The sequence below is a fragment of the Suncus etruscus genome, chromosome 19 (assembly GCF_024139225.1).
Source record: "Suncus etruscus isolate mSunEtr1 chromosome 19, mSunEtr1.pri.cur, whole genome shotgun sequence".
Lineage (NCBI taxonomy): Eukaryota > Metazoa > Chordata > Mammalia > Eulipotyphla > Soricidae > Suncus > Suncus etruscus.
Genome location: NC_064866.1, coordinates 7,855,286 through 7,882,287, shown reverse-complemented (window position 1 = coordinate 7,882,287; position 27,002 = coordinate 7,855,286). Strand labels below are relative to the sequence as shown.

Genomic DNA, 27,002 nt, shown 5'->3' with positions numbered 1-27,002 from the left:
CACTGAGCTGACAGACAAGTCCCGGTCACTTGCATGGAGGCGTAATGATGGGTACCTGGTGATTTGTTTGACAGTCTGCAGTGTTTATTATAATGAAAGTAAATCAATCAATGGGCTTTTCTGGATTAGAAGGCAAGAGGAATTTACTGTCAACAGTATAAAAACAAAGAGCTGTAAAATGCAGATCTCAAAGTTCGCTGAGGGTTGGACAGGAACAAAAAAATATTCAGAAAAGGCCAACTACAGGACATTTGTCTTGAATGGAAGTTTGAAGTGTTTGGGAAATACAGCTGAGAAAGTTGCTTTCGGATCAAAGCACCAGCTACTAGAACTAAAGAACTAAAACAGCCCAAACAGACTCCACTTGATTCTCTTTGAAAAAAGTTAATTTTTTTAATTCCTTCAAAGATCACAAATGGAGACTCACACATTGAAATGAGAACTTGAGTTTGAAGAATTAAGGAAGCAAGTCTCTGGTTCGTGTACCTATTCCCAGAGAAATCCAGCATCCAGAATTGGACTTTACTGGAAAGAAGCTCTGTTCTCCAGGGAGAAACAAATTGAGAAATTCAAGGTTGCTCAAACAGGGTTGAGCAAGAAGCCATGAAATCCCTGATTTCTGATAACTTAGAAGAGTTCCTGATGAGAAAGGTAAGAGACATTGATAATGGTCTTGCACCCCCTCACCCTTCTTTGCCCCACCCCTCCTCACCCTTCTACTCTTCACCCTTCCTTTCTCCTCACCTCCCTCTTCCCTTCCTCCCAAACACTACCCATTTTTTCCAACCACCTCACCATTCCTCATCTTCTATCCCTCCTCACTGCCTCCCTCCCCAGTTCCCTCACCTCCTCTACCTCTTAGCAACCACCTGCCTTTCTATAACCTTCCTCACATCTCCACTCCTCACCCCTATTACCTCTCTTCACCCCTTTAATCTTCACCACTCTCACTGCCACCCTTCCTCAACTCTCCTCACCCTTCCTTGACCTCCAGGCCTCTCTATTCTTCCTCACTTTTCCTATTGCTCTTCATACCTTCTCCTTCCATCTCACTAAATGTCACTCAGAAAGGATTTCAGACTGGTTTTAAAGATGCATCAACTGCTCCTAAGGAGTTCAAGGTGATCAACCCTACAAGGGTTTGGGGATTATAATTCATGACTCTCTCTGAGGTAGTTGGGGTCATGTCTGAAACAGAGAATTGGAATGGTGTTAAACTTTGATTTTGGCAAATGCCCCTATGGAAAAGGTAAGGTGTTTCATATTCAGCTTTTTTCTCTGTAGAATTGAAATCAAAATAGGGTATTAGTGGGTTCATTAAAAAAAAAAGAGTATGCGAGGGCTAAGAAGATTGTATCGGGGTATGGGTGCATACTTTCAGGTACCACAGATCTTCTCCCAAGTCCCACCAGGAGTAATTCCTGAGTGCTAGTCATAGTTGCATATGGCCCACAAACCAAAAATAAAACTTGAAAATAACACATAAAACTTGAAGTGAAAAGCTTTGAAAACTGTTGAGAAGAGATTGTTCAATGGAATGACAGATGCATGCATAATTAGGCCTGAGTTCTGTCTCCAATTTTTACATGGTGCCCCAAGCTTGACCAGGAGTGACCCCCAAGTCCCCTGAGTCAGATGTGATCCTAAAAATAGGAAAGAGAAAGAAAAAATTCAAAACTTATAATATCCTAATAATAAAATATATACCACACACACATATATCCTTTTATTTGGATACACATAGAATTTAAACCAGTTTAATTTATTTTCTACAAACCCATAGGATTTTAATTATTTGAACTTAAAAGGATCTGAAAGGGGATCTCAAAACTTTATTTTCAGGTGAAATTGCTAAAAGCCACTCTTGAAAAGAAAACATTTAAAGGAAGATGTTAGTCTAGTCTAGGGCTGTTGTGCTTTTGCACGTAAACTAGGAGAGTTTATTATCATAACTCTAAGCAAGGCAGATTTATTAGGCAAAAACTTAATGGTCTGTGTGTCAGAGAGCTGTTACAGGAATTAAATATATTACTTGCATGGGACTTTGATCCCAAAGCAATGCTGGAAGCACGCTGGAGCCCTCTTGTCCCCAGAGGGACCCCTAAACCTCTTTACCATCTCCTGGTACCCTGCCTCTCAAGTCAAGAGAGATACACAAAGAAATTTTAAGATGATAACAATGAGGCTGGAGAGATAGCATAGCAGTAAAGCGTTTGCCTTGCTTCCGGCCAACCTGGAAGGGACCTGGTTCTATTCCTGGCATCCCATATGATCCCCTGAGCCTACCAGGAGCAATTTCTGAGTGCAGAGCCAGGAGTAGCCTCTGAGCACCACTGGGTGTGGTCCAAAAAAACAATAAATAAATAATAAATAAATAAAGTTTATTTTTAAATAAAAATGATAAAAAATGATTTAACACAGCAGTGACTTCCTGTTACTTTTCCTGTATGGGTTCTCCAAATGGAAAAAGTATTAGCCACGATTTCCCCATAGTCCTGTGCTTTCTGAAAGAAAAAGGGCCAAACTTAATAGCCAGGCATTTAGTAATACATCGCTTGCTTTACGCTTCCCTGCTTCTCCAATAGCAGGAATTCTAAACAATGCCACAATTATAGTCTCTAGCCTATGTATATAGTTTCTTTGGTCTGAAGGGTATTAAAATTTTTTCCAATTTACTACAAGCATTTCAAAATCGTGAGATTTCCAAAGCCAGATTTTTATCTTGGGAAGAAAAAAATAAATCAATATTGTGGCCATCATGGGTCCAGATTTCTTGCCTGGTCACTATGGCTAAAGTTGAGTGGTGGAGCTGGAGAGATAGCATGGAGTAAGATGTTTGTCTTGCATACAGAATGTCGGTGGTTCGAATCCTGGCATCCCATATGGTTCCCCGAGCCTGCCAGGAGCAATTTCTGAGCATAGAGCCAGGAGTAACCCCTGAGTGCGCTGGGTGTGACCCAAAAACCAAAAAATAAAATAAAGTTGAATGGCAAGCATGTATGTCAGGCAAACATAATCATTTCTTTGATTATTCCACTCCTTTGAACCACTGGGGAGTGAGTCCACAGCTTCTGTCCCATGAGAACATATCCTGACATGATCGAAGATCTGAGTCCCTAATGACAGGAAAATTAGCTTCTCTGCCCTCCACTGGTCTGGCTCTAGCTCCTCCCTCAAACTCAGCTTAGCACCTTCTTTCTCGAGAGAAGTTTCCCTGACATCCCAGCACAAAATGCATTTCCCTCCCCAAGACTCTCATTATAATGATACCCAATTAATTTTTTTAAACTTGATTGATTGATTGATTGGTTTTGGGGCCACACCCAGTGGTGCTCAGTGGTCACTCCTGGCTCTGCACTTAGAAATTGCCCCTGGCAGGCTGACGGATGGTAGGAATTGAACCGGGCCCTCTCAGGTTGACCACATGCAAGTCAAATGACCTACTGAGTGCTATCTCTCCGGCCCCCCAATTATTTTTTTTTATAATTAATAAGGCTTGTGGCTCTTTGAGTGGCAACTTAAATACCAGATCATTTGTGGTTTGGACTTCTTAAAAACAATAAGAGGTTCTTGACTCTATTTTCTTTGACATACAACCTAGTATCTTTGCATCTAGGTGGTTAGTTATCATCAGGTTTTATTAGAAATTATTAAAGAGGGGCTGGAGAAATAGCACAGCAATAGGGATTTTGCCTAGCACAGAGCCGATCCAGCATGGATGGTGGTTCAAATCCCGGCATCCCATATGGTCCCCCATGCTTGCCAGGAACAATTCCTGAGCTCAGAGCCAGGAGTAACTCCTGAGCGCCATTGGGCGTGACCCAAAAACCATAAAAGAAAAAAAAGAAATTATGCAAGAGTCTATGAAGGAACTGACAGGTAATGAACCCAGACAGGACTCTGTTTTTGTCTAATCCACAATCATGTGACACATGCAGCTGACCTCATTTGTAGAGAGGAGCAAACAGGTTCCCTCAGAGGAAATAATTTTCCCAAAGTTCCAGCTCTAGAGGGAAGGTGCTGAGACTTCATTCAGCCTTGTCTCTTGTCATTGCAAAACCATATTTCCTGTGCAACCCCCTTCCCCTTGGTAATAGCCCTGTTAATAATTACTGAACATGTGCCTAGTGCAAAAACACTGCATCCAAATCACACATCTGGACTGTGGTCTGGAATGTGACAGAAATTATGTAGGTCTGGGGACTTCCAAGACAGACCTAACCCCACCTGTAGGCTTTCTGCAACACTCTAATGGTGAAAGGAGGAAATTCCTTTCACTGGACAGAGAAAGGCTTAGTGCAATGAAAGGCTGGTTAGCAGGGCTACAATGGGGATTTAAACAGAGTTGGAGAAGATCAAGGAAGCGATCTTTCACTGAAAGAGGGTGGAAATACTTCTGGGCACCCAATGTTTTCATACGTGGAGAAGTGCTGGAGAGACCTGGCAGGCTAAAGGTGACAGGTAGCTTGGTTGTGTTTGAAACCTGGTAGGCAGTTATGAACATGGACTTCAGCATTTCTTGCCTAGCTGTGAGTTTCTTTCTATCCACTGATCCACTTCCTGCACATGGGAAACTGTGCAAAACCTACACTGTTTGAGGATTAATTTTCTCATCTGGAAAATGGGGGAAAGTCATAGTATTTTTAGGATTATCAGGAAGCTGAAAAGCATGAACTAGGATAAAGTATCCTGCATAGGGCATGCACACATGGCCTAGCTCCATAGTGCTACTGTGGCTGAGATTTGGGTCACCTGGGAGCTGCAAATTTCCTTAACATTTGGCTCATAGAAAAATTCATATTTAAGAATTAAAATTAAGGAGGCTGGAATGGTGGCACAGTGGTAGGGTGCTTGCCTTGCATGGCTGATCTAGGATGGACCGTGGTTCCATCCCCCAGCATCCCATATGGCTGGCCCCCCAAGCCAGGAGTGATTTCTGAGCAGAGAGCCAGGAGTAAGCCCTGAGTGTCATCAGGTCTGGCCCAAATAACAAAACAAAAAAAAAAAAATTAAGATTAAGGGAGATAATAGTGGAAAGGATACAGTCTTCTATCACTGAATTAAAAGTCATCCCTTTAAATTATTATCCTGTTTCTAAATGAACTGGAGCACATGCTTTGCATGCAGAAGGCTGGGTTCCATTCCTATCATCACACGTTTTCTTGAGTACCATCCGTGTATACTTTAGTTTGCTAGGCCACTCTAGTTCAGAAACAAAAATATATCCTCCTGTAAAGACTAACATGCTATCTGTCTTTTAAAAAAAATGAACAAAACCAAACCCAAATGAATGGGCCAAGGCAGCTAGCTCAAGAGGTAGAACGTATGTTTGGCATGTGGGAGACCTGGAATTCCACCTCCTGCACCGTGCAGCTCCTATAGCACCACTGCTCATGCTTCTGGTAACTTCTGGTAACTTCTATACTTCTGGTAACTTCAAACCCACTGGCTTGAAGGCAGCTCTGGAGCCCAAAATCCTATTGTTTGGAAAGAGGTGTTTGGCTTTTGTCTTTGGTGACACTCATCACGGGCTACACGTTCCCAGGAGGAAGCAGACAGGAGAGCATTCCTGACATACAATTTCACATCACCCTTCTTCCCCTCTCTCAAGAACGCATGTTGGAATGCAAGTGAGTCAGAACCCTGTTATGGCTGAGAATAACCTTGAATCCTTCCTAATTTGTATTTGAAACAGTAAATTGTCCACAAACTGGAGCTATTTATAGTTGGCCAGGGACACGTGGGACAACAAAGGGCCAGGGGACATGTATGTGGGCACACATGCATGCCCTGCAAATAGAGAGGCATGCCCTGAAGGAGTGGTTCTCTTATTTATGATTATACTTTAGGGGACTGTAGTGCCAGGAATTGAAACTGGGCCAAATAATGTGTGCGAGGCAAACGTGTGTGTAAGTTAGTAGCTCTCTGGCCTCAAACTTGGCTATTTCATAATACTTCTTCCCACTCCCAATGACTGCTATCTAATCAGTTTTATTTTATTTTATTTTTTGGTTTTGGGGCCACACCCAGTGACTCTCAGGGGTTACTCCCGGCTATGCACTCAGAAATCGCTCATGGCTTGGGGGACCATTTGGGACACCAGAGATCCAACCAAGGTCCATCCTGGGTCAGCCGTGTGAAAGGCAAACATCCTACCACTGCGCTATCACTTTGGCCTCTCTTTTATTTATTTATTTATTAACAATTTTATATGATCAGACTTCTAGTTCCTGAATAGGTCTAGTGTTTCCCAGTCTATGAGAGTAACTTCATTTCTCTGCTAGACTAGAATGAATGGCTTCTGCTAGTTCTTCTGCTAGACTAGAAAGCATGGCTTCTGCTAGTTCTTTTATTTTTTTTTTAATATCTGGTTCAGAAATCTCTAATCTTAGCATTTTAATTTTACCTTTGGAGGGGTGAAAGATTCTGGAACAAATCTTGCTACTAAGCCCACTAGCTAAGACACCTACCTGTCCTCTTTTTTTTTTTTTTTTTTTTTGCTTGTTTGTTTGTTTTTGGGTCACACCCGACATCTCAAGGGTTACTCCTGGCTCTCTGTTCAGAAATCGCTCCTGGCAGGCACGGGGGACCATATGAGATGCCGGTATTTGAACCACCATCCTTCTGCATGAAAGGCAAACGCCTTACCTCCATGCTATCTCTCTGGCTACCTGCCCAATTTTATACAGATGCTTAAACAAACCCATAACCTCAGATAAGCTATTTAAAATGTTTGTCCTCTGAGTCCTGGATCTTTCAACTCTTGCCCTCACTTAAAACACTGCCTTGCCTCCAATTCTATTTTGCATACAGATGCCAGGCAGGAATTAATGAATTGTCCTGCACCTCCCACCCTGTGGCATATAATTGCAGCCAGTTTTCCTTCTTCCTGAAACAGCAACGTGAATGAATGTCTCATCAGGTTCCTACGTCTGCCTGGCTGTTCCTGGCCAGAAAATCATGACTCAATGCACGTTATTCTATCTACTTCTTCCTTCTTCATTGACTCTTCTCTGAATGTAACTATGTTCCTACTTGGGTGACATTTTTTAAAAAATACCTATGGGAGCTCTTTACCTTTTTCCTCTTTCCCTAGGCAAACTTCTTGGGAAAGTTGCTGAACTCTTCTCTTCTTATCTACAAGTCACTCTTAACCCACTGCAATATGATGTAAAGGCCATCGTGACTGCAAACACATCAGCACTGCTAAGCTCCACTGACATTTTTCAGGTTTTATGTCAATCGGCTACTTGCTGTTGATGAAGGCTTAAAGTGCGTCTTCCTTATTCAAGACACCCACTTTGTGTCCTCCCTCCACCCCCATGCCTCCTTCTCACTGAGAAATGAACTCCCAACTCAACCATGTAGCAAAAATCACAGTCTTTTTGGTGGTCATGCTATCATCTCTTTTTTTTTAAAAGAATTTTCATGCCTTTATTATCTATCTATCTATCTATCATCTATCTATCTATCTATCTATCTATCTATCTATCTATCTATCTATCTATTTATTTATTGTTTTTTGGGGGGTCACACCCGGCAGTGCTCAGGAGTTACTCCTGACTCTATACTCAGAAATAGCTCCTGGCAGGCTCAGGGGACCATATGGGATGCCGGGATTCGAACCACCGACCTGCATGCAAGGCAAACACCTTACCTCCATACTATCTCTCAGGTCACTATTTATTTATTTCACACCAAGCAGCGCTCAGGGGTTACTCCTGGCTTTGTGCTGAGAAATCACTCCTGGCAGGACCATATGGGATGCCAGGAATTGAACCAGGGTCTGTCCTGTGTTGGTCGCATGCAAGGCAAACACCCTACCACTGTGCTATCATTCCAGCCCCCATACCCTTCTTTTTAAAGCCAACTCTCATCTTTAATAGTATGTCTGTTCCCGAGCACCAGCAGGAGTGCCTTTTGTCCACTGAGGTAAGAGAGGAGTGTGTGTGCACTGGAATTTGAATTTAGGGCTTCCTCTCTAAGGTATGTACCTATCACAAGGCTACATCACCAAGTTTAACTCCTTCTAATCTTTTGTTTATTTTTGGGTGATGCTCAGGGATTACTCCTGATTCTGTGCTCAGGCAGGTGCCTAGAGCCATACGGGATGGCATGGAGTGGGAGGGCACAGAAACACATGAAATGCCATGTGATGGAAACCAGGTTAGCCTCATTCAAGGAAAACATTCTTACCCACTGATCTTTTTTTTGGGTGGGGGGCACACCAGTGATGCTCAGGAGTTACTCCTGGCTATGCACTCAGAAATCACTCCTGGCTTGGGGGACCATATGGGACTCCAAGGGGTCGAACCATGGTCCATCCTAGGTTAGTGCCAGCAAGGCTAATGCCTTACCTCTCCATGCCACTGCTCCAGCTCCTACCCACTGATCTTTTTAAGACTGAAGCCTAACAATTTTTGTTTTGTTTTGGGGCCACACTCTGCAGTGCTCACTAACTGTTCAGCACTCAGGGATCACTCTTAGCTGTGTCGGGGGGCCATATGAGATTGTGGGATTTGAACTCTAGTCAACCGCACGCAAGGCCACTATACTATCACTCTAGCCCCCAAACCTAATGCATTGTGCTTCCAGGATCTCTTCTCCAACTTCCAAGCAAGATGACATTTCTTTTTTCTTTGTAAACCTTCCTTGACCCAGAGCTACATTGCTGTGCTTTGAATCATCATTGTATTTTCCTTGCTTTATTAGATCCTTTCTGAACATCTTGGTGACATATATGTACAGAAACTAGCCTGAAGTAGAAATGCAATACATTTGGGCGAATGAACTCGAATTTAAACTCAGCACATAGAGAAATCCTATGCTGCAGAGGTCCTTCACCTCAGGCTTCTGGAAACAATTTCTTTCTTGTTGGAAGGCCTCATAAATGACTTTCTCTTTTCATGACCACTTTAGCTCCTCTACTTGCAGACTGTGGTGTTGTTATTCTTTTCTCCTCTAAGTAACTAGAGGAGATAGTTCACTTTGCATTTTTGTTTATTTGTTTGTTGAGTCACAGCTGGCCAGGTAAGTCCTGCTTTGTGCTCAGAAATCACACCTGGCAGGCTCAGGGGACCGTATGGGATGCTGGGATAAAGCCTGGGCCTGCTGTGTGCAAGGTGAATGACCTAGACACTCTCTGACCCCTTTCATATTTTAAGGAGAACTTATTTATTTATTTATTATTTTATTTGTGCTCAGTGATCACTTCTAGTGAAGTCAAGGGATCGTATGTGATGTTGGGGATGAAACCAATATTGACTTGTGCAAACCTAAGAATCTCATCTGCTGTAATATCATTCTAGTTCAATTTTTTGTCTGTTTGGGGGCCATACCTAGCAGTCACTCAGGGGTTACTCATGGCTCTGTGTTGAATTAATTAAATTAATATTTATCCTGCTTGGATGTGGATGATGGTGGATAGATGGATGGTTGGTGAGGCCTTTCTCGGCCAGGTCTGGCACCTGAAGCTTCTTTGGTCTGGTAGGTCTGAGCTTTCAGAATAACAGTGAGGAAATGATCCACAAGTAATCAGTACAAGTCAGGAGATACGAAGCTTTATTACTAATAGACCTTAGCCACCATGTGTGACTTCTAAGCTAACATTTTTTTCATTCTTTGTATAATAATTTTTTTAATAATTTTTATCTTGTCCAAAGTGGATTACAAATCATTCACAGTAGTATTTCCAGTAAATAGTGACATTGAATCAGGGGCATTCCCACCACCAGTGTTGTCCTCCCTCCACCCCTGTTCCCTGCGTGCATTTCATATTGCCCCTCTTTTGCCCCCTGGGTTGCTAGTATAAGTGATCCCTTCTGTGTCTAGCCTGTTGTAGATTGGGTATTCCATTCTGTTGTCGTTGGCTTTGGATTTGGTGTTCAAGTCTTCCTTTTTTATTTCTACTTAATGTTCATACGACTGTTTGGTCTTGGTGCCCTCCATTATTTCCCCCTCAATTTGTGAGGCAGAACAAAATGGTTCAAGTTATGTGGTTCTGTTTGAAGGTAAGAAAAAATAGAAGGGGGGGGGCAAAAATTCAACCTTTTAAGTAGCCTCCATCAGTTGCTCTGCCTCTAATCCTGTCTCTACTCTCTGCATACTGCCTCCCTCTCTTGAGGCTTCTACTGCTGAATCTCCATGCTGAATCTCCTTCACACCCCTCAGGCAAACCCTTTTTTACCTTCCATAGTCCCTTCCCAGATGTGGGCTGGTCTGACCATCAGGTAAGATTAGCATTTAGCCTAGGGAGAGATAACAGCTCTGCATTTAGGAATTACTCCTCTGGAAGATACTCAGGGAACCATATATGCTGAGATTAAAACCAGGTTGGCCAAGGGCAAGGCAAGGCAAGTACCCTGCTCTCTGTACTGTTGTTCTGGACCCCATACTATAGAGTCTGAAGAGACACAATAGCACTTTTTATGTGTCCAGAAGTTTTTCCTTAGAAGTCTTGGAACAAAAGGAGGGAGTGATCAGAGCATAATCTGCTGTCCAACTGTCTGTGTGATATTGGTTGACATTCACGCGCTGAAAACAAGTATCAGTGCTCTTGTGTTCCATCCTGACTGTGTGTGGTTTATGGAGTCCTGGCCTACACCCTCCCCAAATCTCCTGCCCCCTCTTTTTACCTTCACAAGGCTGTCCCCTATGCATGATGAAGTATGTTTCCACATTAGGAGACTTGGAATTCGCTTTAGCAAGATGCCGCCCGGTACAACTCCAGTGCCACCTCCCTCATGAAGCCTTCCTTGGCTACCAAAACTACATTAGCAGCCCTTTGGGGCTGGGTATATGGCTCAAATTGCAAGTCCCTAGGCTTTTATCACTAGCTCCATATGAACCCCAAGACATCATCTGGCCTGAGTACCACAGCAGTGGCCCCTGATCACTGCTAAGTGGTGCCTTCAAATATAAATAAAACAGCAGCTCCTTTCTGCTCTGCTCCTTGTATCAGTATTACTTTCTTTCATGTGTTATGTCATAGATAGCATGACGTTATAGACACAAGTGTGCATATATAGTCACACATATCTGTATGCACATGCATGCATACATGACATATATGCACAGAGACACAAACATATATTCTATCCTGGAGGGCATGCAACTCTGTCTTGTTGCTTTTCTTCTTCTTCTTCTTCTTCTTCTTCTTCTTCTTCTTCTTCTTCTTCTTCTTCTTCTTCTTCTTCTTCTTCTTCTTCTTCTTCTTCTTCTTCTGCTTCTCCTCCTCCTCCTCTTCTTCTTCCTCCTCTTTGTCTTCTTCTTTCTCCTCTTTGTCTTCTTCTTTCTCCTCTTTGTCTTCTTCACTCTTCTTCCTTTTTCTTCTTATCTTCTATTTTTCTCTTCTTTCTTTTCTTCTCTTCTTTCTTCTTTTTCTTCTCTTCTTTTTCTTCTTCTCTTCTCCTTCTTTCTTTTATTCTTCTCTTCTTTCTTCTTTCTTTTTCCTTCTCTTCTTCCTCTTCTCCTTCCCCTTCTTCCTCTTCTTTTTCCTCTTCCTCTTTTCCTCTTTTTTCTTCTTCCTCTTCTTATTCCTTTTCTTCTTTCTTCTTCTCCTCTTTCTCCTTCTTCTTGTTCTTCTCCTCCTTCTTCACTCTTCTCTTCTTCCTTTTTTCTTATCTTCTATTCTTCTTTTCTTTCTTCATCTCTTCTTTCTTCTTCCTTCTTTCTTTTTCTTCTTTCTTCTTTTCTTCTCTTCTTTTTCTTCTTCTCTTCTCTTCTTTCTTTTTCTTTTATTCTTCTCTTCTTTCTTCTTTCTTTTCCTTCTTTTCTTCTTTTCTTCCTCTTCTTCTTTCTCTTCTTCCTCTTCTTTCTTCTCCTCCTCCTTCTTGTTCTCTTCCTCCTCCTCCTCCTCCTCCTCCTCCTCCTCCTCCTCCTCCTCCTTCTTCTTCTTCTTCTTCTTCTTCTTCTTCTTCTTCTTCTTCTTCTTCTTCTTCTTCTTCTTCTTCTTCTTCTTCTTCTTCTTCTTCTTCTTCACAGTGTGCCTAGAAGTGTCTCTTAGATAATGATGCTACTGCTGCCAAAGAAAATGCCAATATACTAAGGAATAATATGAGACCAAATTTATCTTCCCGGGAAGCTTTGGGAGGGCAGGGTTGTTCTGAGTTGAGCTCATTAGACCACATACCATGGGTTGTGTCTTGAAACTTCCTCAGTCTGCATTGAGGGGCACCCATGAAACTAAGTGTCTTCATCTTCTCTTCCAGGTGGACGAGAGGCGCCGGTGCCTTTCCCAGATAACGGAAGAGGTGCAGAAAGTCATCCATCGACTGACCACAGAAATCAGCCTCCGGGATGTTAGATTTCAAGCTGTCCCTTATTCTGACACATACAACGGGAACATTAAAGTAAGCAGGTCTTCTCTGTCGCCAAGTTCTACAACCTAAAGTCAGGAAAAGGGGTTGGGGTAGGATTCAGCATGTGGCAGCATTCATAGCAGTAAGAGTCTACAAGGATTAACTTTCATAGATGTTCTCTCTTCTGAGCCACCATATGCAAACTTCAACAGAGAGAAAAACTGAGACTTAAAAAGTCAAATAAGAGTCTGGAGAGATAATACCACAGGTAAGGCCTTTGCCCTGGCACCACACCTCCAGAGCACTGGAAGGGGGTCTCTCCTAAGAACAGTTCCCTTTGCTAAATATGGTCACCAAAATCAAAACATAGGGTTGTTTTTGTTTGTTTTGAGTCTAGGACCAAGGATTAGTGTAGTAGGTAGATGTCTGCTTTGCACATTACTGAATTAGGTTGGATTCCTGGCACCCCATACAGTTCCCTGAGTGCCACCAGAAGGGATCACTAAGCACCATAAGGTGTGACCCAAAAACAAAACAAAAATATAAAGCAAAAACAAAAGTCAAATGAACCAATAGTGTCACATTGACCTAAACTCCATAATTCAGACAACAAGCCCCATGACCAAGACTTGAGTCATAATAGTTGTGCTCTTCAGTTTGTGCTCAAATCAGGTTCAAACTATGGGTAGAGTTTCTGTCAGATATCCTACACACACACACACACACACACACACACACACACACACACACACACACACACACACACATACACACACACCTATTTTATATTTTCAGTCCTTCCTACTTTTTTTTGTTTGTTTTTGGGGCCACATCCAGTGATGCTAAAGGGTTACTCTGGCTATGCACTCAGAAATCGCTTCTGGCTTGGGGAACCATAGGGGACACCTGGGATGAACCCAGGTCCATCCTGGGTCAGCTGCATGCCCTTTTTATTTTTATCAACACAGAAGTGTGGAGGAAAGGGATACCTGATAACCAAAACAGTTAACTATTGTTCTTTGAAAATGAGGTCTAATCAGCTGGTCTTTCTATCTCCTCCTCCTCCTCCTTTCCATCAATGACTGAGCAGTAGGCAAAGGTCAACCAATTTCTACTGAATTTCTCTGAGAAGGCTGTAACTTCCTTCACAGCAGTTGACTGGCCCGAAAAACTCAGGGTAGATTTGGTTATGTGGTCAAAGAGCAAATTCCTTTAGGCTAGACTATTGATTATTGTGTTGTAGCTCCTGGATCATTGGCCTAGCCACTCTCCCCTCTGACTAAGGCATAACTGATTTCTTTAGAGAGGGACCAGGTGATCTGATTACTTCCTCCACCACCATCATCCCTTCTCTATAGTCACTTTGTCTTGAATCAACAGGTATTGGGCAGAGGATATGGTTCAGCTCAGGTGATGCCAGAGGCCCTGAGTTTGATCCTTGGCATTGTAATTACAAAACTAATCAGGCTTTCATTTCACCTTTGATTTTCAAGGATTAGCTGTCAATACTGGCTGGAGGGCATCAGCACAGGTAAAAAGAAAGGGGAACATTTTGTGTAGTTCTTGCATTTCCTCTCCCATCTCTTCCCTGTCTTTGTTATATTAGACTTCTTATCCATTTCAGGTATTCCTGCTTCACTGAGAAAAACCAAGGGTAGAAAGATAACCTTTGAACTCATCCTCAAAAGCTTTGAGCTAAAGGTCTTTAGCTCTACTACCTTGCTGTGTCCCTGGAGAGACTCGGAGCTTTGGCACCTCTCTGGGGGACATTCGCATAATCCACTTTATGACCATGGAATGTCTGTCAATGAAGATCAGAGGAACTGATACATGGGAATGAGTCTATTTAGTCTACCACTCCATAAACTCTGGTTCTTTCTCTTGTTTTTTCTTCTTGGCCTGAATTGTTGGTACCCGTTAGAGTTCCTGATCAAGGTCATTCTATTTTTCTTTTAATTTTCTTTCTTTAAGCATCATGATTACAAACATGATTGTAGTTGTGTTTCAGTCATAAAAAGAACAGCTCCCTTCACTACTGCAACCTTCCCACCACCAATGCTCCCCAACTTCCTCCTCCCCTATCCCCGACCTGTATTCCAGATAGGCATTCTACTTCTCTCACTCATTGACAGTGTCATGATAGTTGTCAGTGTAGTTATTTTTCTAACTGAACTCACCACTCTTTGTAATAAGCTGCATATCATGAGCCGGTACTTCTAGCCCTCATCTCTGTTGTCTCTGGGCATTATTACAATAATGTATTTTTTTTAAATCCAGAGATGAGTGAGACTATTCTGTGTGTCTATCTCTCTCCCTCTGACTTATTTCACTCGGCATAATAGATTCATGTATAACCATGTACAGGAAAATTTCATGATTTCATCTCTCCTGACAGCTACATAATATTTGTACCACAGTTTCTTTAGCCATTCATCTGTTGAAGGGCTTCTTGGTTGTTTCCAGAGTCTGGCTATTGTGAATAGTGCTGCAATGAATATAGGTGTGAGGAAGGGATCTTTGAATTGTATTTTTGTATCTTGCAGATTCATGAAACCAAGGGCTCAGATGTACATGTCTGACACATTGCAGTAGATTAGTGACAGGAAGGATAGAGATGGACTCCTGTGGCTATAGTAGCTTCCAGTGTAGCCCTCTGTCCATCTCATTACATGCTGGAGGACTGAGCCATCAACCAAGCTGCCCAGCACAGCAGGCCCTGCAGTGTGAGGACATTTGTCCCTCCTACACCTATGAATTAATCCCCATTCTCTCTTTTTATTCTCAGATCTTGGCCCCCAGTCAGTTTCTCATCACAGTCCCTGTGAAGGGCCTAGCTGGGTACCGGGAGGCCCAGGAAAGGCGCTGGCGATACTACACTCTGCAGGGCACTAGGCTTCCTTGCCCACTGCGGGATCCAGAAGGCCTGCAACAGTGGCTGGAGGTGGAGCAGTTTGTGAAGAGCGTGTGGCAGTGGCATGAAGCAGATGTAAACATTGAAGGAGATATTGTGCCTGCCAAGGTCCTGCAGGTGTTCCGTAAACTGGTGGAAAACGCAATTGGCGCCTGTCACCTCTCAGGTGAGCTGATGAAGAAAAGGAGGAGAGATATTTCTGGCAGTTCCCTTTTACTTTAAAACTCTCTACTGCCTGGATGTTACCTAGAACATGTGTTCTTGCACGTGACAGCCCCATGTTCTCAGGCATTCAAGCCTGTAACTCGAATTGTCTTCTTTCGTACTCTACCCACTCAAGGGGAATAAGCAGATTGCTTCCCTGTGTTGATGCATGAGCTTTGAACTCTGGACTCTTTCCCAGATGCTCAAGATTGGTGACTTACTTGTTTGATTGATTTGGGGGCCATCCCTGGCAGTATTCAGGGACTACTCTTTCACTCTTGGCAATTCTCAGGGAGTTATATGTGGTGCTAGAGATTGAAATAGGGTTGGCCATGTGCAAGGCAAGCTCTCTGTTCCATCTCTCCAGCCCCTTGGTTATTAAACACGCCTTAGATCTTTGTTAATAATACATTTCTACTATTATACCTTTCAGCTCTATAAAATACCCTCATTTGGAAACCACTTAGGTGTATGTACTGAAACACAAAATTTAGGGGTCCTAAGGGACTAGCAAAGTTTGACAACCCCCAAATCTTAGAGTACAGAACACATGCAATGAACACAAACACTTGTGTCTGATTTCTCTAATATGTCTCATGAGATCCAGTCCTTTCTCATTTACAATCTCATACTCTGAATAGGAAAAAAAAGGTTCATTTTCTTCATTGTAAAGAGTGCTTATAAGTCAATCAGGAAAAGTATTAGCCAGTAGAAATATGACAAAAATATGAATCACTTCAAAAGTATATAGATGATAAATAAGGAGAAAAAGTTCCAGTTAACTTATATTACATGAAAGGTCCCTTTACCTCCAAATATATTGACAGGAGAGAGTAGGTGTGATCATATTTGGTGGGGGAGTTTATCCTGGAAACAGCCATCTTGTATGGTGTCTTGGAAGTGTAAATTGGAACCTTCTTTTGAAGGGGCAATTTGTTCATTTTTATTTTTATAATGTATGTCTTTGACAATTCAGCAATTCCACTTCTAGAAATATATTCCCATATATACACACAAAAAATATCCATGACTAGAGGCTTTATAAGAATAAATAGCTAGCTGCTATCCAAATCACTAACAAAATAAAATGGAATAAATTAGACTAAATTCTGTTTAGTATACAAAGATGCAGCCTTTTTGGTTGTTTTGGGTTTGAGAACACATTAGGTGGTGTTTAGGGTTTACTCCTAGCTTTGCCTCTGTATTTAGGGGCCACTCCAAGCAGGAATTGGGAGACCATATGAGTTGTTGGGATTAAACCCAGATTTGTTCCTTGCATGGCAAGTACCTCACCCATTGTATTATTTCTCTAAAGCTCCCCTAAATTCAGTTTTAAAAAGATTGAGGGAATCAGGAGATAGGGCAGTGTTAAAGGTCATGTGTCCATCCTAGCTTTGATCCCTGGTGCCACATAGTCTCCAAGCATTACCAGCTGCAATCCTGGAGGCTTCCTATTGCCTGTGGTGTCCCAGGACCCCCACTGGCATGAAAAGCTTGAGCATTATCAAATCTTCAAACTCTCACATTGAACCTCCATCCCAGCTAGTCAAGAATAGTCCATGGGGGCCCTAAATTCCCAAGTGAAACTTAGTGAAAGGTGCCCATCTCCAAAAGCAAGGGGAAAAATGAGGTGTGTATATACGCATACACATAAAGAATTATTTTCTTAAATGCCTGTGCTAAATAATAAAAGAAAAAAGTCAAAATGCTAAACAATTTATTAATAGAAAAAGAAAAGGGGGGCTGGAGAGATAGCATGGAGGTAGGGCATGCAGAAGGATGGTGGTTTGAATCCTGGCATCCCATATGATCCCCCGAGTCTGCCAGGAGCTATTTCTGGGCATAGAGCCAGGAGTAACCCATGAGCGCCACTGGGTGTGACCCAAAAACCAAAAAAAAAAAAAAAAATTAAGGAAAAAGAAAAAGAGAAATAAATGGACTTGCATGTGCATTTCCCCCCCTAAATAGCAGTTCTGAGAAGTCCTATAATGAAAATAGCTTATGTTGAACAGAATTTTACCCTGAGTAGAATTCATCCATGGGTGATTTAATTCAATCTTCACAGTAATCCTATAAAGTAAAATTTCTTTTCTACCTGTTTTTCACATGAGAAAAACAAGATTGGGAAGATCATGTAACTGCCTGAGAAGCTGAAGAGATAGTATACTGGGTAAAGTGCTTGCCTTGGTCTTGCTTGCTACCAACCCCATGTTGAACCCCAGCACTACATAGGGTCTCCTGACCCAGTAGTGGTCACTGAGCAGAGTCAGGAGTAAGCCCTGAATACTTAACCCTGCCTTTAAAGGACACCCCCCTGCCCAATGGTCAGACATTAAATAAGCAGAACAACATTAGAGCAGGGTCCAAAGCAAGTTGGTTCCTGCATTTGCTCACCTCTTTGCTTTGCAACACTAATAATAGTGAGAGTACAAATAAGAGATTCACACATGGTCAGCATGAGAAAGTGCTTTCAGTACATAATACTTAAGTGTCAAACATGCTATATTCCTGACAGGGAAGCTCTGATGAGAGGCAGACAGACAATAAGTCCTTCACCAACCACCCTGTCAAGGGAGGAGTGTTTTTCTTTTGAGCAGCCTTACACAATGAGTGAATGACTTGCCATTTTCTTCCCTGAACATGGAAAAGGAAAAAAATAAATCCCATTTTGAGACAGTACATCCTGATCTATAATGAAAGCAAATATTTTTTTTAAAAAAAAATGACTATAATCATGTCTTAAATTAGATGGTTTATTTTCCCCACTTTTTATCTTTTTTTCTCTTTGTGAACTGTTCAATAAGGAATTTTGGTGAAAGAGTCTCTCAGTTTAATGCTCATGTTTGAACCAGGTCATGGGGATTGTTGGACTTGTTCTGGTGGCCCCCTTATGTGCTGATAACGCCAGGTGGCATTATTCCTTGTTTGCATGGGCACATTAAAATGGAAAATACTATACATACAAATAAGTTCTTATCTAATAGAGATAGGAACACACAAATTTTGTGGTGCAATGGAACCTTACAAACTCTGAACATTGACATGACACAGGCTTCAGAGGTTTGGGCATTTTCCAGTCACCCCTGAACCAGGGAAGCCATCTATGAATCATCCAAAGTTGTTTATGACATCACCTGGAAGCAATCCTATACCAGGGAAGACCCTATTGCTGCTCTGGCATCGATTTACTCAAAAGAGTCTTCCCTTAACACTGAGAATATTTAAACAACAACAATGACCTGTGTACTGGACAGGGCTTTCTGAATTGCCCGTTAATTGTGAGTTGAAATTAGATGCCGCTCCGCACCATCCTGACTTCAATGTAGGATATACAGATTCCAGGACCTTCAATACAGAAACATGAGACCAACAACAGAGACTGTGAAAAATATAACTGTATGGGCACTACAGACAATGACCGGGATTGGACAAACTAGTTTGCCTGGAGCCTAGAAATGGTCTTCTGTCAGGAAACTTCAGGGGTAGGGTCTCCTTGTACTTAGGCCAAAATTTTTCCTTTCCATGACCCCCATACTTTGGTGGGCCCATACAAACGATAATTGCCACACTAACATTGCTTTTACAGTGCTCCTTTGACCCTAAACCTTTAAGAAACCACTAGTAAAAACATCTGGAACTGCAAAAAAAAAAAAAAAAAAAAGGTTTACATTAGTGTTAACATATATGCTTTTAGTTACACTAGCATTCTGGGGGATAAAGGAGGGAGATAAGGGATATATGCTTGGGAACAGGGATGAAGGGAGGACAACACTGCTGGTAGAAAGACCCTCATTTATTGTCACTGTGTATCTTAAATATCACTGTGTAAGATTTGTAATTCACTTTGGCCACAATAAAAAAAAATTACTATAATCTTTGGCAGAAGGGGTTCATATTAGAAATGAATTCTATTCTATAAGCTGGAAATTACTGAATGTTTATTCTCTGTCTTTGGTTGCGGAAAGCAGCTGGGAGGACTCCTTTGTACTCCCATATTCCTGTAAGTCAGTGACTTCACTTGCATTCTTGGAAGTGATGGGAGATTGTACGGACTTAAGATGCAAAATCTAGGGCCGGAGCAATAGCATAGTGGTAGGGCATTTGCTTGCATGCAGCTGACCCAGGAGGGACCTGGTTCAATCCCTGGCATCCCATATGGTCCCTTGAGCCAGGAGCGATTTCTGAGCACATAGCCAGGAGTAACCCCTGAGCATCACTGGGTGTGGTTCAAAAAACAAAAACAAAGAAACAAAAAAAAAGAAGATGCAAAATGAAGCTAAGGAGGATTTAATAGCTAGTGGGAGCAATGTCCCTAAGAGTGTAGCTTAGTTGAAAACAGTCTAACTCCACCAATGGCAAAGAATAAGCAAGCAGACAGAAATTGTTCAGAGAATGCCATGGGGTATCAGTAAATTGGAGAAGGAAACAAGAATGGTTGCACTTTGTCTTGCAGCAGCAAACACCAAGCCTTGTCATTGTACCTGTAATTGTTTCTTTCTCACAAACTCATGAAAAGAATCTATTCATTGAGGGCCTGAGCAATAGCACAGCAGTAGGGCATTTGCCTTGCATGTAGTGGCCAACCTGCGATAGACCCAGGTTCAATCCCCAGCATCCCATACAGTCTCCCGGCCCTGCCAGGAGTGACTTCTGAGCCCAGAGCCAGGAGTAACCCCTGAAAGCAGCTAGGTGTGGCCCAAAACCACCCACCCACCCACAACATCATAATCTTGTCTGGGAACTAAAGTGATGGGAGCCCATGTAGGGTGCTTGCCTTGCACATTACTGACCTGTGTTTGATCCTGAGTTACACCCATGTCCCCCTGAACCTTGCCAGGAGTGATCCCTGAGTATAAAGCCAAGAGCAAGTCTTGAATATAGCCAGATGTGCTTTTCTCCCCTCAACAAAAGCTTTGTCTGATCTTGCTCTAAACTCTCAACTCTTCATTTTTCTTTTGGTTTTGGGGCTACACCCAGGGGTGCTCAGGGATTGCTCCCAACTTTCCACTTAGAAATTATAATGTGTTTCCCATCCCTGGAAAAAAAATGTGAGCATACGAAATCTTCAGCTATTGCATTAACGACTTTATAGCTGCTACAAGAAGTTTCACAAATATAACTGCGAATGAATTCTCTCCCCTTCTTCCATTTTTTTAAAGTTCTCTGTTTTCTTGCTATTTCTTATAACTTTGCTTCCTGTCATCCTGAAACAAATGTATCATGATCAGTTGCGTCAAGAATGTGATACGTTTTTTAAATAAATAATTTAAATTAAAAAAATAAAGGAATTACACTGATGGTGCTTGTGGGACCATATGGGATACCAGAGATCAAACCTGTGTTGGCCACATGCTAAGCAAGCATCCTACCAGGTCTACCCTCTACCTTTTAAATGTGTGTATTAAGCTAAGTTCTTTCTTTGTCTTTATGGCCAGAGAGGGTCAACATGATCTCCAACCGGAGTACAGTGTGGCTGGAGCTGGACACAGCAGGAGGTCTGGTGGAGCTGCAGCTAGTACCAGCCGTGGACATTCCTAGCACCTGGTCAGAGAAAGCCCGCTGGCCTCGATATCTGAAGCAGTGGCCTTCCCCGGATAAAGTAAAGTGCATCAAGGTATGGTGAGAGGGAGGCAACTGGAGGATGCCCAGGGCCTTGAATAGCCAGAGCAGAATCCACCAGGCACAAAAATATGCACTGATCCCCAGCCTCCAAAAGAAGTAAGGTTTTCCCAAATGGATGGTTCTCTCTCAAACTCTGTTGAACACGCAGATTTTCTGTGTCAACATTGAATGAGCAGAGCCTGGTCCCTACATTCCTGCATATATGCCATGCTGTGTCCTCCTCACAGAGGGCTGCAAACTATTTCCTGATTTGGAGATATATGCTCCCCTGAACATCCCCTCTGAGATTCTTGCTCTTTGTTTCTATCCAGTCTTTTGGGTTTACCTTGCTGGCCTGTTCCAGTTACCACTGGCAGCTGAGTTTCCTACGAGCCGAGCGAGAACTGTTGGCACAGTTGGACGATGATGGAGGCTGCCGTCGCAAGTGCTTCCAGGCATTGAGACAGATGACAGAGGAGAGTTGGTGTCCCGGGCAGAGGCCGGTCCTCACGTCTCACCATCTGCAGGTGAGCAGGATCCACAGAGCAATGGGGGCCAAGGGGCATCTGGGAAGCCCCTGTAGGCTCTGCTGGAGACAACCAGGACAGAATGGAATGTTGGCTTCCATGTCTGCCATCTTATCATTATTGTCTTATCATAATGTCTGCCACACATTATCATAAATAATGTGTCCATACCCTTGGCCTGGCATTTAAATATGCTCCACTTGGTCCATCCTGTCTTTTTCTCTCCTTCCCACTGTTCTCCCTCTTTACCTTTTCCTCTGCACCTGCCTCTTGATATATATTATTTATTTCACGAAGCCACCAAACATGAGTGCCCATATGGGCCTGAAATTCCACTCAGGTAGTGGGGACACTGTCTGGAAAAGCCTCCATTTGGGGAATCTGGAAATTCTCTGGCTTCTGACTCTGCTCAGGAATCTCTTCTGACAGAGCACAGGAAAACATATGTGGTGCTGGGATCAACTAGAGTTTTGCCACATGCAAAGCAAATGCCTTCATTCCCTGTGTTATCTCTCAGTGCCTTTTTTTTTTTTTGGTTTTTGGGCCACACCCAGTGATGCTCAGGGGTTACTCCTGGCTATCTGCTCAGAAATAACTCCTGGCAGGGGGACCATATGTGACACCGGGATTCGAACCAGCCACCTTTGGTCCTGAATCGGCTGCTTGCAAGGCAAACGCCACTGTGCTATCTCTCCAGGCCCTCAGTGCCTTTTTTTTTTTAACATTTGGGGAAGGGGGTGGGAGTCACACCTGGCTGTGCTCAAGAGTCACTCCTAAGAGGGCTCAGAATTGAACAAGATTCTGAGAATTGAACCAGAGATGCCCACATGCAAGGTTAGCTTAACCTCCTCATCCTATTTCTCTGGCCCTCGGTAGTATTCTAGCTAGTTGCTCAAAATTCAGCTGAATGCAGATTTTCTCTGGTATTAGGTTTCAGCCTAAGTTGAGCTGTTCAGCAGGAGAAGGGGAGCCCATACCACACCACATGGAGGTTACAATCCACTGATTGGACTTCTGGGTCTCAAACCATCAAGCAGAACTTTGCCCTCACATAGGAGGATTCTGCCTGTCCCACCCACAATCCATATTCCACATCTGTGAGTGCTTCATTGACTGACTTCTCCATACAAGGTCCCTGTCCCAACACTTGCAACTTGTTCATCACCAAGTGGAAGTTGAGTACAAGCCTCTTCTGGCGCCATTTTGCAAGTCAGTTTGAACATGCTTATGGAAACCCACAAGGAGGAGACTGACCAGGCATGGGTGACAGAAGTGCATTTCTCCAAACACACCCTCTATTTCTCTTCCTCTAATAGTGAACAGACATTTGGGGAGCCCTGCAAATAAGGCAGGAAGTTCCAGTTCCCTCCACACTCTACAGCCCCATTAGCCACTTTCACCAGGCACTCCAGCTTTGCCTTTGACCTTGAAGATAGTGAACATTGGGTTCCTGAACTGGCCACTTGCGTGTGTCCCCTACCTGTATCTCTCACATCAGGAACATCATACAAATCTCCATTTCTTGTTTTTGAGTGGAGAGCCAGGTAAATACCAAGCAGTGCTCAAAGGGTCAGGGGCCATTCTGATTTATACTAGATCAGAAGACCAGATAGTTTAGTACTCAGATCTAGTATGTTGGAAGCCAGTAGGATCATACTCAGCAATACCCAGAAGAAGTCAGGTAGTCCTAGAATCTAACTCAGGTACTATGTAAGCAAGCAAGTGTTCCAGCCCCTTTATCTCTTGCTCTCTCTCCCTAACTTTGGTCTGTATTTTTTCTAATCCAACATAAGCACTTAAGGCCAACAGTTATGTAGTCATTTATACTTCTAGGCTTCCAGTTTTTCTCTCCAGGCTTTGGGAAATAGTAGTTTCTCGGTAAATATTTGTTGATTGAATGACTTCCCATCTTACACAGTTTAGTTTTTTGTCAGAGAAATAATTAGGTTTGCTTTGCTTTCTTTCTACCTGTCCTTCCTGACCTGCCCCAGGATCTACCAACATCTTATTTCTACACTCCAGAGACTTTCTCTGGAGTTTCAACATTTGTCTGCAGGCACATTTGCCTTACGACACAGCCCATCTCCTTAGTCCAGGCATGGTTTGTTTTCTGAAGATAGTGTAATTTATTTTGTGTATTAAGCTGCATTCTTCTCTGCCTTTCCACAGGCCACACTAAGAAGGGTCAGAGCTATTAGAAACCTCAAAAATTTGCTTTGTTTCTTCACAATTAAGGTACCACAGAACCAGAGAGATAGTCCAGGGGCTAAGTTGCTTTTCTTGTATAAGGAGGATACAGGTCCAATCTTAGGCATTGAATGTTATCTCTTAAGCATCACTGCATGACTCCTGAGCACAAAGCCAGGAGTAATTTCTGTGCATAGTTAGGCGTGGCCTTAAAACAAAGAAAGAAACAAAAAATTCAAACACAATGCTGGAAAGATATGTGTCCTGAATGTTTTCAGCAAGATTGAACTGGGTGGGCAAGAGCCTCCCAGAACTTTTAACAACTTAAAGTAGCATTTCTTTCACCTAAGGATTTTCTTTTCTTAGTAGCATTGCATCACTGGGTGCAAGAGAGTGCTTACCTTGCACATGGCCAACCTGGGTTCAATCCCTGGCACCCCCTGATGGTCCCTTGAGTCTACCAGGAGTGAAATCTGAGTGCAGAGCCAGGAGAAAACCTTGAGCACCAGTGGGTATGGCCCTAGAACAACAAGAACAAGAATAAATCATTAAGTGAAGCATTTCTCAGCTGGGGGCTATATATTCATCATCCTCCTTGAATCTCCAGGATATTTTAAGAGATGATAGGTGAAAACAATCTAGATGAGTACTCAATATGAGACTTAGAGACCAATAAGTAGGACATGGGTACACAGGAAAGAAACCAGATTGGACATGGGGCCATTGTCAGGAAGATATTGAGAAGCACTGGTCAGACTCCCCTTAATTTTTCTTCATTCCATTCTCATGGTACTATCAAATTGTGTATTCTCAAGAAAAGCCATTAAAAAAATCCTCCTAAATCCCTCCTTCCATGGGATGACTGGACCCCAGGTCATGCTCTCCATAACTGAATCTGAGGCCTAATGTTTTATACATAACACCAGGATTCCAATGACAGTGCCCTGGGTCTTCCAAAGAGCATATAAGTGGTCCCTATCAAACTTGAACTCAACTTTATGTCCATATGGCAGACAGGTGCTCTACCATGGAGCCATGTTTCGGAGTGCCAAGAAAATTTGGTTATAAAGGAGTTCTTTGTTAGGAAGTCTAGGACCAGCAGGAGAGCTGCCAGCTCTCTTTTCCTCCTCTTCTGCCCTTAGTGACAGGGTCAAACTCTCTCACATTTAGTGTCCATTCCCTCTGCATGGGGACAAATATGTGAGTCAATATCCAGATCATGAATTCTCAGTGTGCTTCCTTCTTGTCCAGGGGAAAGAGGAAGAGAGTATGTGCAAACCCACACGAAGAAAAAAATGTGCCTGTCTTGGCTCTCTCATGTCAGGTGACACTGTTACATGACACCAGCATGTATCATGTTTGCATCCCTGAAAAGTTGCTGTGTCTGAAAAAAGACCTTCCCTTTTCCTGGTTTGTGTATTCTTCCAACCTCTTCCAGGACACAGTAGCTTATTTATAACAGGTTCTGTTCCTTCCCATGATGAGGGAGATGAAAGCTTAATTCCAAAGAAATTAATAGAAGTTGTGAAGACATATAAAAAAAACAAGTTGGGTTGCTAAGACTTATATCTCAGGACAAAAAGAAGCAGAGATTCATATTTCAAACAGATCATGCTGGCTGCAGTGTGGGTAGCAATGGACTGATTGGATGTGGCAAGGATAGATGCAGGGCCAGAGAAATAGTATAAGGGTTAAGGCACTTGCGTTGCATCACTTAAATTGCAGACATCCATAGTACCACTTACAATCCTTCAAATACCACCAAATATAACATCTGAAGCACACAGAGCCCAGAATAATGCTTGAACACTACTAGATATGGCCCCCAAACTCTGTCCAGACACTCCAAAACAAATTTAAAAAATAAAAAATGGAACAAGTGCAGCTGGTTAGATGGGTGTTGCAGACTCTAGGTAAGAAGGTGGAAGAGGATGATGATCGTGGAATACAGATAAGGAGAGAGATTTGAGAAATGTTTAGGATGAATAGCAAGACTCAATTGGACGTGATGAAGGGAAGGATATGTCTTGCCTACTGGGCTGGAGACCAACTTAGGAGATGAGCAGGTTGGTGGAGAAAGCTGAGTTCAGTTTGTACATGTTGGTTGGCTGAAGTAACTCAGATTTTTCACAGATACCAGAGAAGGAGGTCAGGGGGAACACACAGGCTATAGCTTTGAAAGTGGAAAAAGTTGCATGTCCCCTGCACATCACAGGAATGAAAACTGCTGTTGCAGAGGAAAGACTGAACTTGAGGGAAAGAGGACTTGAGGCTGGGCCCCAAGAAATGGCACCTCTGTATATAGCTAAAGGAAGATAGTTAGCTAAAAGGAAGATAGTAAGATAGAGGTGTAACTGCAGTGCTGAAAGCATCCCACAGAAGTTGATGACTATGAGGCCAGGGTTAGTGCCATTCATTTGCTCATTCTCTAGAGAAAGAATGAAGTTCTTATGACAGGTCAGGAAGGGCAGGATGGGAAGGGCCTGTACAAGGAGCAACCCAGAGATCTCTGGGCCTCCAAGATAGCTGTAGAGGATGATGGCTGGAGGAGCCATATGGGAACAGGCTGGGCCAGGGAATATAAGAAATTCCATTGACACCTTAGTGAGTTGATTCTCAGGAACAGTTCAGATTAGCAGAGAGTTGAAAGTTAGAGTAAAGGCCAACATGGGAATGAGTTTCCAGGTCAACAAGGAAAAGGGCCCAGTTCTTAGTTAGGAATATGTGGGGCCTTGTGGAAGGCTTTGTCCCAGCTCAGAGAAACCTCCATGGGCACAACTGTCTGAAGAGTGTTGGTGAAAGGAGAAAGGGAATTCTGGGAAACAGTGAGCATTTCCTAAGGTACCTCCTCTCTCCACAGACCGTGCTCTTCTGGACCTGTGAGAAGTACCCTCATGTAAAGGACTGGCAGTCCTTCGACAAGGCCTTCCTGCGGCTGGTCCGCAAGCTCCACAAATGCGTGAAGCAGCACTTCTTGAAGCATTACTTCGTGAGGAAGAGCAACCTTCTGCGGAATGCCAGCTCCCATGAACTGGATGTGGTGGCCCAGAAACTGGCCTGTTTCCTGAAGAACCCACAGCCAAGCCCACCTTGATTCTGCCTTGCTTGAAGTGTAAAATTGGACCTGACATGGCCTTAGAATTCTCTGGAAGTGGTGCCATGGATTCCAGCAGTGTCCTGCCCTGTCAGATGTGACCTTTGGAAATGATCCGGGGGCATTTGAGAGGAAGATCACAGCCCTCCAGGAATCTCTGACCAAAATGGTTCTGTTCT

The 27,002-nt window shown here is 42.9% G+C and overlaps 1 protein-coding gene across 1 annotated transcript; it reads left to right on the top strand.

Annotated features, from left to right (window-relative positions):
• Nucleotides 1–411: 411 nt before the first annotated feature.
• Nucleotides 412–27,002, top strand: MAB21L3 (mab-21 like 3). Its single transcript, XM_049765935.1, has 6 exons — nucleotides 412–651; nucleotides 12,210–12,350; nucleotides 15,085–15,376; nucleotides 20,850–21,028; nucleotides 21,348–21,542; nucleotides 26,590–27,002. The coding sequence occupies exons 1-6, from the start codon at nucleotides 604–606 to the stop codon at nucleotides 26,821–26,823; spliced, it is 1,089 nt and encodes a 362-aa protein (XP_049621892.1). The 5' UTR covers nucleotides 412–603; the 3' UTR covers nucleotides 26,824–27,002.